The sequence below is a fragment of the Brugia malayi genome (assembly GCF_000002995.4).
Source record: "Brugia malayi strain FR3 genome assembly, contig: Bm_v4_Chr4_scaffold_001, whole genome shotgun sequence".
Classification (NCBI taxonomy): Eukaryota; Metazoa; Nematoda; class Chromadorea; order Rhabditida; family Onchocercidae; genus Brugia; species Brugia malayi.
In genome coordinates, this window is record NW_025062478.1 from 12,232,738 (window position 1) to 12,247,654 (window position 14,917).

The following is a 14,917-nucleotide window of genomic DNA, read 5'->3' on the forward strand; positions in this document are numbered from 1 at the left end:
GTCTCTAAAGATAGTAACTAACGGGTGATTGCGCTTCCACAGATCGATGTATATTATATTTCATGCAACGATCTATTATTGTATAACTTCGTTTTCTCATATATTAGAAATATTTTAGAAGGAGTGCGCGCCCATAGATATATACTTTTTGTCCATGGCAATTATTACATTTCTTGTTTTTCATATATCAGATGATGCTCGTAGAATGTAAAATATTAATTTTACTTTGAATTAATAATAATTCAAAGATTTTTAAACTTATCTTTCTATAGCTAACACAATTCTATTTAAGTATATCGATAATGAATGATATAGATATATCTAAATATATATCAACTCATTATCATGCTATAATGATACACTCCATGAGTATCTCATCGTTAAATTGGTGATACTATTTGTGATTATTTTGTGGACAATGTATTACCATCTGTTTTGATGCTGTATTGGACAATCATTATACATAAGTTATTTAGTAATTAAAATATACATTTTATTTCATACTTTAATATAATCATTATTTTAATATGAATAAGAAAGATTTATGTGAATTATGTAATTGTTGTGAAATAAGACATTTTTTTCTTTTCAAGATTTAATTGTTTTACAACATAGCTCACTAATATTGCTAATTTTTCATATGATCTGAATTTGTAATTTATTTCTTTCTTGTTGACTTAATTATTCTTAAAATCTGATGTTATCTATTCCACTGAAATTTTGACAATCTTTGGTTGCAAATATTCTCTTTGACCCTCAAATATTTGTTATCTTTGAGATGCTAATTTTCTTGGAATTCATTTTTCTCCTCTTTCCAATATAATAATGTGAAAAACTTATATTGCCATTTTTATTCAAGTTTTCCCTAATTTGTTGCCCTTGCATCTTTTTTCTTCACCAATAAATTTGCATATTGAAAAGTTTTGTGCTAGTGCAATTTCCACTGCATTGTTTTTATAATATAATTTACAACACAACAAAAGCCATGCTCTAATTTTATGCAAATTTTGCAATTTAAATCAATTTGATAGTTTGTTTTGATGAAATTCATGATTTTCTTGAAAAAAAAAAAAAAAAACATTTATTTAAATAATAAAAAAATAAATTATTTAAATTAGAGTAATAAGTTTTGGAAAATTTGGTTCAGATTATTTCGAGGCTACTAGATAGGTTTGTATCTGATTGAGGCAATTTTCACTAATTATGTTAGAATTTCAATTACTTAAATTGAATGATTTCTGAAAGGCATTCAGATAATTTTATAAAAATTCTTCGTGCATTAAAAATGTTTGAAGTGAAAGTGTTCTCAGTTTTATGCAGATTTTAAGTGATAATTATTTATAAATGAAGAGATTAATTGAAAAGTTATTTATTTGGTTCAGTTGTACTCGTGAGAAGCAGTGGTGCTGCACATTGGTGATCTAGTCTCAGTGTCATGTCAAAAGAGATAGTAGTTGTGATACCTATGGAAGATGGTGATCCATTAGGTGCTGTACCTAATGATAAACTTGTAATCGTCAAGATACAACAGGGTACTCTAGCAGATGGAAAGCTTAAGGTTATCATTTACAGGAAGCCAAAGACAAGTAATGGCCTAGCTATCTATTTAAAGTAATTGCTATTTGTGCAATTCTCAATGATTGATTGGATTTGATAACAAAAAATATAAATTGACTTAAGTTTACCGGAAAATTTATATATATGTATGCAATTTATGGAATAATTTTAAAATTATTTATGAAGTAATTCTAAGAAATTAAAGAAATTAATATTATTCCTAATGGATTGCAGGTGGGTGATCAAATTCTTAAGGTAAACGATACGATAGTACGTGACACGGATCACTTTTATCAGTTACTTCGTTTTGCTCCACCGGTTGCGTCAATTATTCTGGTACGTGATGCAAAGAAAGCAGCTGAATTAGAAGCTAAAGTTCATATACCACCTGAACGAGCCAGATTAATCATACGTCGCGATGGATACACTTATTTTGTATCTTCCAATTTTTTTTTTTTTTTTCTTCACTTTAATTAAAATATAAGATTATTATCTTTTAATGACTAATATTAATTAATATTTATTTTTAAATCTCATTTATATAAAATATAAATTCAAATTATTTTTCAAAAAAAAAAAAAAAAAAAAGAAATAGATGAAAGAAAAAGAGTAGTGTTTTACGATTAATAAATAATCTATCTTTCTGATGCTTTAAGACTGAAACTTGTAAGCTTCTTTCTAAGTTTGATCTTTATAATTTGATAGTAATATTCAAGATGATATCATAAAAATTATTCCATTCACTGTAATAATGTATTTTTTTATTAAAATAAAGGATACAATTAATTCTTAATTCTTTTAGTAAAGAATTATAATTAATTGTTAATTCTTTTAATTTTTAATGTGATGCAATTCTATTTTTTAGGTTGCTCGAATTGACTGGAAACCTGGTGGTCCTAAGCTTGGTCTTGGTATTAAGCACTACCAGAATCGTGTATTAGTATCGCGTGCGGATCAGAATTCGCTTGCTGCACAGCAATTGCTGATCGGTGATCATATCATCGATATTGATGGACGTCCAGTAACTGATAAAGATGTATGCCGTGAGCTGCTCCTCAAAAGTCTTCAATCACAACGTTTTGTTACCATGGTTATTGAGCGTCCGGAGACAATGGAAGCACGACATTGGGTTCAGAGTGCACTTGCCGCATCTGCGGCACAGGCTCCATCTGTTGCAATGAATAGTGACGTACGTGAAATAGCGGCTCGAGAGAGACAGAAATTAAAGAAGGCTATACCGGTAGTAATTTTATAATTTTATTCTTCATTGCAATTAATAGTATTGACTAAATTGCTTAATAATGATTCACTGATTTCAAATTTCATATTTAATATTTTTTTAATTCGATTTATTATTCAATTTCTTGAAAATGATGTTGTGATAGTTTCCATTATTTATCATTGGATCTATAACATCAACAATAATTTGAAACATCCTTTCATTTGAATTCTAATAAATTTCAAGCAAGCTAAACTCATAAAACGAGTTGAAATATGTTGAAATAATTGTTAAAGAATATGTTTTCCTGAAATTTTAAAAGAACAATATTGTATGATGTATAATTTCTTAATTAAATTAATTTATTAACAATAACTACAGCCAAAGAAGAGTTGCATGCGAAAATCAACGACCCCTGGTAAACCGATTACAATTAATGAAAATAAACCATCAGAATTTATTATTGCAAGTGATAATGAAGGTAAAATGCTTCGTCATGTTAGACGATAAATAAATGTGATCTATCAATACTTCCCGGTAACTATTATGCATAGTTCCGGTACTGCTTAACTGGATTGGCAATTAATGCGAGCCAATTTGCACTTAAACATTCTCTTATATCAATTAGGCTAATCAGTCACTCATAAGTATTCGGAATAAAGTAATAATTCTTTCTGTTTTGATTCATAATAATTATTAATTCAACAAAAAATTGAAAGCTGAGCTTATGGAGGTCCATAATGATAAGCTTTTTACATGAACAGACTCAGTTCGTCTAGTTCCATTTCACATCATTTGTTGTTTCTGAATACCGGTGCTGACCTCCTGTAAATAAATTCACCATCTCTAAACTTTTAACGTTTACTTTACTGGCTTTCTATGGCTATCATTCTTCAAAAAATGGATTCCAAATTTTCAATCTGAGTTTTTCGAATTTTCAACACTAACTGTGACTATAAATCACACATTTCATGCAAATACTGCTGATTCATCATTATAAGTCTTACTTCAATCCTAGGTAGCAATTAACAACAATTAATAACAGTTAACCTTTTATCAATTAAGTCTAAAAAAATGACTTCCAAACAATTAAAATTCTACGCTAAACAAAGTAAGAAATCAAAAATTCCACTAAGAATTAGTGGAATCTCAATTTCTCAATTTTTTTTGAGATGCGTGAATTATTTTAAGGTATGAACTAACGAATTACATTTTAATGAGTTATGCAGTAGTAGGAACACAGAAACATAAATGTTTAAACTGATAACCATTCTGCAACAAATGGCATTTTGAAAAAACTCTAATAAAAATCTGTTTTTTTTTTTTTTTTTTTTTTTTTAGAGCAACAGACATTAAATCGATAAACATTTACTTTGCAATTACAGAGATTCCAGTAACGGAGAAAAAAAAAAAAAAAAAAAAAACTCATCCAACACCTCTTTCATTCAATTAAAGTCCTTTAAAAACCAATTTCTGTTTGTGCCATATTATATTTAATTTGAATCTGAATAATAATTTATTGCATCCATTTCCAAGCGGATTTCAATCATTACGATTTTTAAATAAATCACAGTAGCCAATACCCACGTGTCATTCCTATTTGTTTGCAAGAAAAATATTTCTAGCATAGTCATGAAAATTCTAAAACCATTGTTTAAAAAATATTTAGTTTTTCTTTTGATTAAGAAATATATAAGCAGTAAATTGTTACAAAAAAAAAAAAAAAAAAACAAGATAGAAAATGAAGATACAAAAGCAAACATAAATAGTGAAATAACAAGAATTGTGAAAAAGAATATAAGAGAAACTAAATCAGTAAGACATTTTTAGCTGGTACACAGATAGAAATACTCAATCGAGAATAAAAATCAGTTTTTAAGATTCATTTCCGGTTGTGTTCTTGTCAAAATCTGCGAGTGGATTTACATGTTGGTTTTGTTGCGGCGGTAACTGAAACATTAAATAATAACGAATGCATTTGCATTCTCACAATAATTTCACTTAAAATCGTTCATTTGAGCTTTCTATGTTGTATTTTCGCATGTTCTCATAATTACAAGAAAGGATTGCACTACGATTTGCATTAAAACATAGTGAAATATAAAGTGGAGGAAATATAAAATGCAATTTACTCATTTCCCATAAATAATGTTGAAGAACCTTTGCAGTTGTTTCAGAATTAATAAAATATGATAAGAGATTAAGGTGTAAAAATATGCAAAATTCATTCATAACAGTAATTAAAAATTGCAAATTAATTTCGACATACTTCCTGTTCGCTGCTTTCTGAACACGCAATTGGTTCGCTTCGCTTATTCTCCTGTAAATAGACACTACGATGAAAAATAAATATATGAATGTATTGCAGTCAAACTGACAAATAATGAAAAAAAAAAAAAAAAAAACTGAATATATTATGATCTTATTGAAACAACAATGCAGTAGATGAATATAGTATTAAAGAGACATACCATATCAGGGTTGGCATATTCAGGACCGTCCGAAGAAAAGTTTTCGTGAGCTGAAAATAAACTTCAGATTTAACAAAAAATATAAAGTGGAACTCTAGCTAATATTCATCAAGATTACCAGAATAGCTGATTCAGTGCAGTAATGATATATGTTATGGCTCTTGGTTGTTAATTTTGACACTTTGTAACATTAGCCATCTAACTTTTAAGTAACCTAATGGTTATTTTAGTTCCTCACTGTTTAATCGAAATACTAGCATAGTGGCTTATATTAACAAATAGAGCGCTGCATTCTTTCTTGATTTTATATTTTTAAACTACAAAAGTTTTTCAATAAGTAACATGAACCTGCATTCAAATCGTCAGTGTTAATATGAGGACCGTATTTTCCAGATCGACAACCTCTGTTTGTAATATTTCTCTCTCCTCGTCTACCCCAACAACCGTTATTTCGATGAAATGTTTGGCCAAAAGTATTTCGATTTTGCAAGTTAATGCTTTCTTCGAAATTGTCATTATAATCGAACTCTCTGTTGCACTCAATTGGACGATATCTACCTTCCTCACAGTTCCAGGAGCGATCATAACCTCTTCTTAAAAGCTTATGTGATATCTTTTACTTTTTACACTTCCTTTTATAATTTACTAATAAGGTACAAAATTTCCATCAACTCAAAAATTTTGTACCTTACTGCCGAGAAATCAACAATAGTATTACATGGCACACAGATACCGCATATCATAAGAGTGTTCATACTCCAAAACCAAATAAAAAAGAACTGTTGTATTCCCGATTATATTAAATACGATAATTGCTACCTGTATGAGGTGCGCATATCTTTATTTATGAAAAACGAATCCCTTGCATTATCACCTTGACCAAACTGTGCAAACGATCGGTTTCCCTGGTTTCTGCTGATTATCTCACCAAAATTAAGTATTGTTGGCACCATTACAGGCATGATCATAGGATATGGAATACCAAATCCACAAATACCTGGCCTTTAGCAAAAAAAAAAAAAAAGTAAAAAACTTATTTCTCATATTCTACACTTGTCTCACTGAAAATAATTCCATTTGTTTTTAACTTTTTATTTTTATGTTGTCATGCTAAAAACTGATGGATAAATATTAAGTAGTAGAAAAACGATAAAATTCTCTCCATAGTTTACTCATATTTGTCGTAATTAATTTCATTTTGTTTCCTATTTACACTGTCTAACTTATTTTTATATCATAATGAGAGGTGTAAATTAAACTTTGACCAGGTGCCGAAAGGTATATTTGTTATCATTGTGCTCATCAAAGAATTTCTGCGCAATACTTCACCAATTTCCATATTTCTTTGGAATGCTCTCAGAAATGCACTGCTAATACATTGCAATGATGAGCAGGAACACCATGGAGCAAAGAAATTACCTTCAAAAGTTACTGTAAAATTATAAAATCACAAATCAAATGAAGTGAAAAATCTCTGAGTGCGTTCTCTTCCACATTAAAAAAATTATTACAATAGTCATTAAGATCATTTGATGATTTCAATCTAGTATTCGAGATAACAAATTTTCACTGAAGTTCTGCATGATTTCTTGCACGTTATTATATAAAATTTGCATTTCTCTTTCTTTATGGATACATCTTAGAGCATTCATAGACTTGTGCCATAAAAGTAATCTTAACCGTAGATATATTTCATTAAAAAATTTCTTAATCTAATTATCAGTCTATTTAGTTCTAATTCAAACTCATATGAAGCTCAAGATATTCAAGAACTCCGTATGACTATCCTTAATATTGTTTTATATCTAAACTGAGTTTTGTTAACCGGAGAAACATACTGTATCCGTTAAAATTAAATGAAACAAGTGAATCGCGGGTGTTCGTCAGTGTGTCTTCATTACCATCATCATCATCGATTCGATCAATGTGCACGTTGAAAATGCCTTCTGAATCTCGTGATTTGATGGTAATTTCATATTCGCCACCTTTTTCCAAATGCTACATAATTTTAACGGATTACTCATTTGAATAAATCATAATTCAAATTCAATGAAAACTTAGTCTTATTAGCTATCACAAGGATGAAAATAGTCTGAATGAAAAAAGGATAAACTAATTCAGAGTTGAATTACCTAGAAGCAAATTCAAATATATAAGGATGAATTACCTGCAAACGAATTCCATTTGCACATTTCTCAAGTCGACAGTGAAACAAAGCTACCGGTAAGAATAGAATTTTATCTCTCTGAAATTGAACAATTTGCTATAATGATATATGAAGACAAGAAAAAATAATTGTCAAGATTGTCTCTGGCTCTTAATATATATTTAGTATCAATATATATATTTATTTATATATTTAGTATCAATATATATATATATTCAGTATCACTTGTACATGACATCAATCCTTTAGATTCGCTTTCTATGCTAATCTCTCTTTTTTTGTAACTTAATACCATTTCTACTTCATCATAATACATAACTTACTATTTTTGAGCTCATTAAAAGTAATGTATAGCAATAGGTAAAGCAAAGTAACCTTGTTAATCACTGATATGTCAAATACATCATTGAATTTAATCCATTTGTAAAAACCATAGTCAACCAAGTATACAGAGAATCTGGAATTCATTTACAAAGAGATAATTTCATTACTAGACAAAATGAAAGTGCTGAGCGGAAATGTTATTTGAACGGAACATCAACCAGATATGAGAATAATAGAATAAAAGTAGAATAAATAAAAATCTTAAGATAAGGCAAACATCATCACCTTCATCCGTGGAATCCACAGACTGATAGCTTCGTTATGCATTTAAGTAAAAGAAAAAAGAAAATAAAATTCAAAAAGGAACCTATTTGTGCTGTTCGCAAATTTGATTATTTCAGCACGACACAAAGAGCGACAACCACTGTCAACGCTCGCTTTCACCAAACAACCCACTCCGTTTAACTGGTGAACCAGTGACATGTCAAATTGTGGGCAAGTACTGTAGCGTTGTCGTCCTTCATGAAGAATCTTAAGAAAATCAAAATATAAGATTTTGCAAAAGGCAAAAATTATTAATGTTTATCAGAAAGTTGTACTGTACTAACTCTTTCTACGGTTGTAAAGATGTTCGGTTCGAAAACTGAAAAGGTATCAGCTAGTGATGAATCAATTTTATCAAAACGAATGCGCATTGTACGGGGATAGACATACGGCACATATTCTTTAAATGCGTGTTGTTTGTATGGCAGCTGAAAAAAACAAACAAACAAACAAAAACATTTCTCATAAACTTATAATTTTTATTTCTGACTTTTACTAAAAGTTTTTATTGCGATGTTATCTTTTGCTGATAAAACAAAATCCATATTTCTAATTGTTAATCATAGCTAACTATCTACTTCACACTGATCATGTATTTTTTGAATTATTTTAATTAAACAGCAAAAAAAAAAGTAAAGAAGTAGCAGAAAATTAAAATTGCTGAGCATACATCAGATCTCGACTCCATGACGTACATGTCATCCATCTCTTCTGAATACAAAATACAATTAGATATAAAAACAATCAGTGATGTCTTATAGAAATTCTAAGAAAATAAAAATCAAATTTTAAAAAATGGCGCACCGCGATCACAATCAAACCTAGCACCAGGAAAGCCTTCATCATAGTTACGGCGATCAAAAGACATGCCGTTTCCTACAGCTGCTGAATTCCTATCAAACTGCTGAAAAAAACAAAATTACTAAATCAAAAGAAACTTGAGTTTGAAAATAAAAAAAAATTGCTTGGCAAAAAAAAGCTTAAACCTACTTACATTATTGCATTGATTTGTAAAATGGTTTTCAGTGAAAGTGCACGCTTCATTTCCATATGCATTCATCATATCATCGTATTCTATAATATATTTTGTAAGAAAAAACTTTGATTGCCTTATAACTTTTTTTACTTAAAATTGTTGTATTTCATATTATAGTAAAATAACGACTAGCACTGCTTAGCACTGCTATCGTAAACAAAAAATTAAACAATGAAAAAGAAAAAAGTTGGCTACTATAACAACCAAATAACAATGAATCGTTTTAGTCAACTAATTTGATAGTATAATTTGAGGAATTTGTGACAAAACATGAAAAATGGTCAGTTTTTTTTTTTTTTCTGTCCTTTTCATTCCCAAGTAAATCTCCGTGAACAAAGCAAAAAACTTGTGTTCAGATCTAAGAAAATCCTGCAATTCGTGTTTCAGGGATTTTAAGAGTTACCTCCTTGTTCATATTTTTCACCATTACCACCAAGCGCATTTCTACGGCATGCAATCGAATCACAATGATAGCGAAAGGGTTCTGTATGCTTTGGCATTGGTGACATGTTGACATTCGACTCCGATATATCTATCAAATGCTATTTCATTAACACAAAAAGCAAAAACTGTCAATCATATGATTATTTTGAAAAACTAATGTACAAACATACCCTCCATAGTAAATTTTTCTTGTCCTTCTGCTGGTACTAGACTGATATCTTTTAATTCTGCATATCCACCGTTTCCATAAGAAACCAGTAATCGACCTTTAACACAAAGTCCCACAGACGGGATCACGACTAAGTTACCTGCAAAATTGACTCTAGCATTTACATATTACAAAATAATTAATATTACATAAATGAATGAATGAGTTTCAGTTTTAATTACCAATGCTACAGTAAGGAAATCGGATGATTTGAATATGAAAAAAATAAAACCGTTAATGCAGCGACATTCACGCCCGCTAATTTGCGCTGCCACTTCTCTTTGCTCTTCACCAGCATCAATAACCAAAATGGGACACATACAGTCGGTATCAATTTTATCACATGAAGTCGATGGAAATAATGCATTTCGTTCCACTTCAACATCGATTCCCTTATCAATCAAACGAACCTTGAACGGATGGATATAACATACTGTGCAACTGATATCTCTTTAATTTTCATGATGCTCAAACAATATTGAAATGTTTTTTATTACTAAAAAACTCATAAAAACTGTTTACATCCTTTTTTTTTTTGAAGAGTTTTCAGTGGTATTAATCATCCAAAATATCAGCATTCTCAAAATCAAAGGAGATATTCCGCTTTTGTGTTACATATTTTATCGCCATAAAACATAACAGTAGCAATTAACCTTTGTTAATCTTTCATTTTCAGAAATATCCTTTGCAGCAACACGTTCCACACACTGTCCAACCCGAATTGTAAATATAGTACCTGGAAATATTAATTTTCTTAATAAAAAAGTAAACACTTAAGAGAAGTAGTACCATTTGACGAGTGATAAGACATTTGAAGGCTTTTTTGTCCTGTCATTTATCAATCCCAATGGCATGGAATATTAAGAATGAAGTAGAAAATACTAAAAGTAAATTTTGAAAACGATACCAAAATTATTGTCGTTGTTGCTGACATGATCTTCACAATTAAACAAATCCTGTGCTGCTCCGGTTTTGCCTCCTTCTTGTATTCTGGAATCATCGCTAACAACGTGCGCCACATAAATAATAACTTCAGAACCTTCACCGGAATCACTGACATGGCTAATGAAACCATCAAAATTAACCACTTTTATAAGCTCGTCCGACATCTTTTTTCCCCAGTTTATGAGTTCGATGAATCTGCAATAGATAATTTCTATTTTTCAACTGTAACTTCTTATTTGATATCTATTGAAACAAACAGCACTTAAAATGAAATGATGGAAGAGTAAGAAAAAAAAGTAGGAATTGACATTATAAAGTTCCAACTTTCAAGATCAGTTGCTTTTATGAAATTATTCTTCAATCGGTCAAATTGAAACTATCCATCTACGATTCTAAAATGTCGGGAATACTTATCAAGAATAAGAAAAGCTGAATAGTTCTAAGAGTCATTTGTAAGAATACACTGACCAATAATATAAATTAACATTTAATGAAGTTGAAAGTACAAAAGTGAAACTAAATCATTCCAAAAATAATTCTCTTTTCAGTCTATCATTCATTTTCTTAAACTGAATTTCATACTATCTCATAGCAAAAATTTAATACCTTGTAAGCGGGTTTTAGCTCAGGTGAGATAAAAAAAATTTACCTTTCTTACAGAAAAATCAAGGACTTTGTTTATCCTATCATTAACTTTATTTTTTTTTTAAAAAAAAAAAATACTTCTCTACAAAGTATTCAGAAATTTCTGTCTCATTTACTCATTTCAATTGATTACATAAATGCTATATTTGACATAACTTATCATATTACTTTCCTTAACATTTCTTAATGCTAAGGTCAACTACGGTAAATGAATAATTAAAAGTTAAAATAATTAGTCAAAGATTAAATGGTACACATCTGATCATCGCAATTATTGATACGTGCTAAACGTACGAGATACGTGACTTCACAATCAAACGTGTGAGACTGTAGAAACCAACTGACTGACCTTCAATATGACTAACTGCAACAATGCGTGCAAGATATATTCATCAGTTTGCACAGTAAAAGAACATAAGACAAAAACTATTTATGCAAATTTTTTGCGCACTACGAAGAAAAAAAAGAAAGAATTGCAAGTAGTCAGTATGAATATTGCAGTGTACAAGTCATTATTATGTGTTACACGTGAAAGTGTAACTGTATATTTATGTAAAACGAGAAGAGGAAGAGATATGCTGTAAATTGTTGAGATGGTTTTTGGATTAGCAATGATAATTTTAACTTAACTTTTTAAAGTTAAATTGAAATTTTTCTTGTCCCATAACAAAAAGATGAGAATTAAATTGTTTCAAGACAAATCACCAAATTTGCTTAGTCTGATTGATTTAATCGATATTCTCACTCCTTGTCATCATTATATGAACATATTTTATAATTATTTGATTTGTTTCGTTATTTTTTCATTTCTTTCCCAAATATAATAAATGTGAATGACCAGTGGTGGTCAGTTAGTTAATATCATTACCAATCCATAAGGATAGTAAAGATTAGACATCTACTGGTCATTCCACATTTCTCCTAATGAAATGCTAAAGATAAAATTGGATGACACTGTAGGTAGTTACACCACAAAGGCAGTGAACTGCCCAAAAAGGTAATATGTAGACTAGGTAATAGGGTAGGGCAAAGGTGTGATGCAGTGGACGAAACAATTATCCGAGCAATCTGTCCCTCTTCTCGTTTCATTCATCCTAGAAGTCATATAGACGCTCACCCACTTCCTTTTCAACACCTAAAATTCCTGCAGCAGAGCTGCAATAGTTAGATAATAACTAAAAGCGCTGTCTTGCGTGCGGTAGTTCACTTTTTTAGATTTGAAGTTTTGATGTGCCCGGGATTTTCTGTTTATTTCCTATACGTGACAAGATTGTGCAACATATATTTTTTTAAGAAGCAAATCTGATCGATACTGAATAAGAATGTTTCATTTCGCAGGTGGTTCAACGGAGGGAACAATTCCGCATCCAAGCAATACGCAAATCTCTAAAGTGCAGGTAATTGTATTTCTTTATGTTTTTCTTCTGTAATCTACTAGTCTAGCTATTAGAATATTAGCGAATAGAATATTCTTTTTTTTTTGTAACATTTTTTTTTCGAAGATTTGTAAAAAATGTTTCTGTTCGTTTTTCTCAAGTTTTTACGGAGTGAAATAATGACTACTGGAAATTTGAATTTTCTTTTAGTTTGGCTTTTTACACAAATGAGACGTTCAGACAATATTTAGGAGAATGAAAAATGTCTGTTAAAGTTTTATATTAGCTGAGATCTCAGCTGTGTTTGGTGATTGGTTAAGGCCAGTGCTCCCTCAGAAAGGAAGATTGTTTGATTTCGCCTTCCCCCTCTACGTTTATCATTCGTTGTGGATGGACATTGCCATTATTATTACTATTATATAGATTGTCGGTCCAGTATATTTTTGTTTAGTTGTTGTTCTGTTGAGGCAGTGCTTATTTTTTATGTTCTCTTTAACTACTTTTATTTCAGTTTTCACCAGATGATAATGGCCAGTTGCTTGCAGTTTCAAGTTGGGAAGGTACTGTCCGCATTTATCATTTTCCTGCTGGTCCAGTTACTGCACTCGAGAAGCGAATATATACACATGCTAAGCCCGTTTTAGCATGCACTTTCTTTGTGAGTTATTACACTTTCGATGCATTGGTAATCTAGTATGTAGTGCTTTTGATCAAAGCAAAGTCTAATGAAAACTATGTCTTTTGCAGAGTAAAAATGATATTGCAAGTGGTGGTCTAGATAACTTAATTAAAACGTATAACATGGAGAGCGGTGTTGAATGTGTTTTGGGACATCATGAAGCACCTGTGCGGTGCCTAGAATATTGCAAAGAACACAACCTGGTAGCTTCAGGAGGATGGGATTCTGCAGTAATGGTGAGTGGATTAAATATGTTGATATCAGAAAAATGGGATTATATATTTTCAATTTTTGTTAATTTATAACTTAAATACAAGGAACTACTGAGCCAATTGAAGAGGGTTTGAGATTTATTCAAAACGAAAATATGGAACGGAAAATAAACTGTTTATTGTTAAATTCTATCAGTGTCTTTTGTTCAGTTATGGGACCCACGGTCAAAAAGTTCTGCTGGGTTTGGAAATAATGGAGATAAAGTTTATGCAATGGATGTACACGGCAATCGGATTCTCGTTGGTACAAAAGATCGTAAAATAATTGTATGGGATGTGCGCAATCTTGGTGAACCTGAGCAGATACGTGACAGTCCACTTAAAGTACTTTTACTGCTTATTTTTGACTTAATTTATAATATTTACTGATTATTGCCATTGGTACAAAGCTTTGTTTTTTTGTAATTCGGTTTTAGAAAGTATCGATAGTCATGAACAAATATCTTTAGTTACATTTCAATTATGCCTTTCTTGGCTCCTTATCGGTATGCCGCGAGTGTTTTAAAGTTTTCTCTTTTCAGTTTCAAACGCGAGCTGTAAAATGTTTTCCAAATGGCGAAGCTTTTGTTGTTGCTTCTATTGAAGGGCGTGTGGCAGTGGAATATTTTGATATGTCAGCAGAAGTTCAGAAAAACAAATATGCTTTTAAATGTCACCGTGAAAAGGATGAATCTGGTACCGAAATGATATACCCTGTAAACTGCATCGATTTTCATCCCATACATAACACTTTTGTTACTGGAGGTATGTTGCAGTTTATGAAAGTGAACAACATTTTTGTTGTTACGGAAACCGGGCTAGTCCAATAGCCAAATTACACTTATGTAAGAAGAAAAAAATAGTTAATAGCACTTATGTAGGAATACTTGTTTTCAGGTTCGGATGCACTTGTAAATATTTGGGATCCATTTAACAGGAAACGAATATGTCAACTGCATAAGTTCGTTTATCTATTTAGTCAGCAAAGTTTTATTTACTGTATTAAATTCATTAATTTGTGGAGTAGAGAATTGCAACATTTCTAAATGCATGAAACATAATCAAAATTGTTTTTCCGGTTTCCAACAGGCATCATGAGCGTTTCATTCAATGCAACCGGAACACAGTTAGCAATCGCAGCTTCTTATATGAATGAATTGAAAGAACGCCCTAATCCAGAACCCGAAAGTACAGTTGTAGTGAGAAAGATCACAGATGTGGAAGCAAGGCCGAAGTGATATATTTCTTTTAATTTTCACAATCTGTTATTT

General features: G+C 30.6%; 3 protein-coding genes across 4 annotated transcripts; 2 read left to right on the forward strand and 1 right to left on the reverse strand.

Annotated features, from left to right (window-relative positions):
- Positions 1-1,435: 1,435 nt before the first annotated feature.
- Positions 1,436-3,286, forward strand: Bm9376 (PDZ domain containing protein; the record flags this gene model as incomplete). The annotated part of the gene is made up of 4 exons (XM_001895444.2): positions 1,436-1,558; positions 1,792-1,992; positions 2,423-2,797; positions 3,158-3,286. 4 exons carry the CDS (start codon positions 1,436-1,438, stop codon positions 3,284-3,286), a joined length of 828 nt encoding a protein of 275 aa, XP_001895479.2.
- A 1,365-nt stretch (positions 3,287-4,651) lies between these two features.
- Positions 4,652-10,859, reverse strand: Bm9375 (Uncharacterized protein; the record flags this gene model as incomplete). Its single annotated transcript, XM_043082518.1, has 19 exons — positions 4,652-4,726; positions 5,046-5,096; positions 5,248-5,297; positions 5,596-5,840; positions 6,067-6,249; positions 6,513-6,666; positions 7,086-7,245; positions 7,415-7,492; positions 7,790-7,871; positions 8,106-8,269; positions 8,347-8,490; positions 8,733-8,773; positions 8,867-8,966; positions 9,057-9,136; positions 9,502-9,630; positions 9,713-9,850; positions 9,983-10,160; positions 10,404-10,486; positions 10,658-10,859. 19 exons carry the CDS (start codon positions 10,857-10,859, stop codon positions 4,652-4,654), a joined length of 2,337 nt encoding a protein of 778 aa, XP_042938452.1.
- Positions 10,860-12,662: 1,803 nt separating this feature from the next.
- Bma-bub-3 (Mitotic checkpoint protein BUB3, putative) lies at positions 12,663-14,884 on the forward strand (the record flags this gene model as incomplete). Of its 2 annotated transcripts, XM_043082520.1 has the most annotated exons (7): positions 12,663-12,737; positions 13,228-13,374; positions 13,464-13,631; positions 13,818-13,991; positions 14,189-14,411; positions 14,544-14,624; positions 14,736-14,884. In XM_043082520.1, the coding sequence occupies 7 exons, from the start codon at positions 12,663-12,665 to the stop codon at positions 14,882-14,884; spliced, it is 1,017 nt and encodes a 338-aa protein (XP_042938454.1). The 2 variants fall into 2 exon arrangements, with proteins under 2 accessions (XP_042938454.1, XP_042938453.1); XM_043082519.1 differs by lacking the exon at positions 13,464-13,631.
- Between the last annotated feature and the right edge of the window lie 33 nt (positions 14,885-14,917).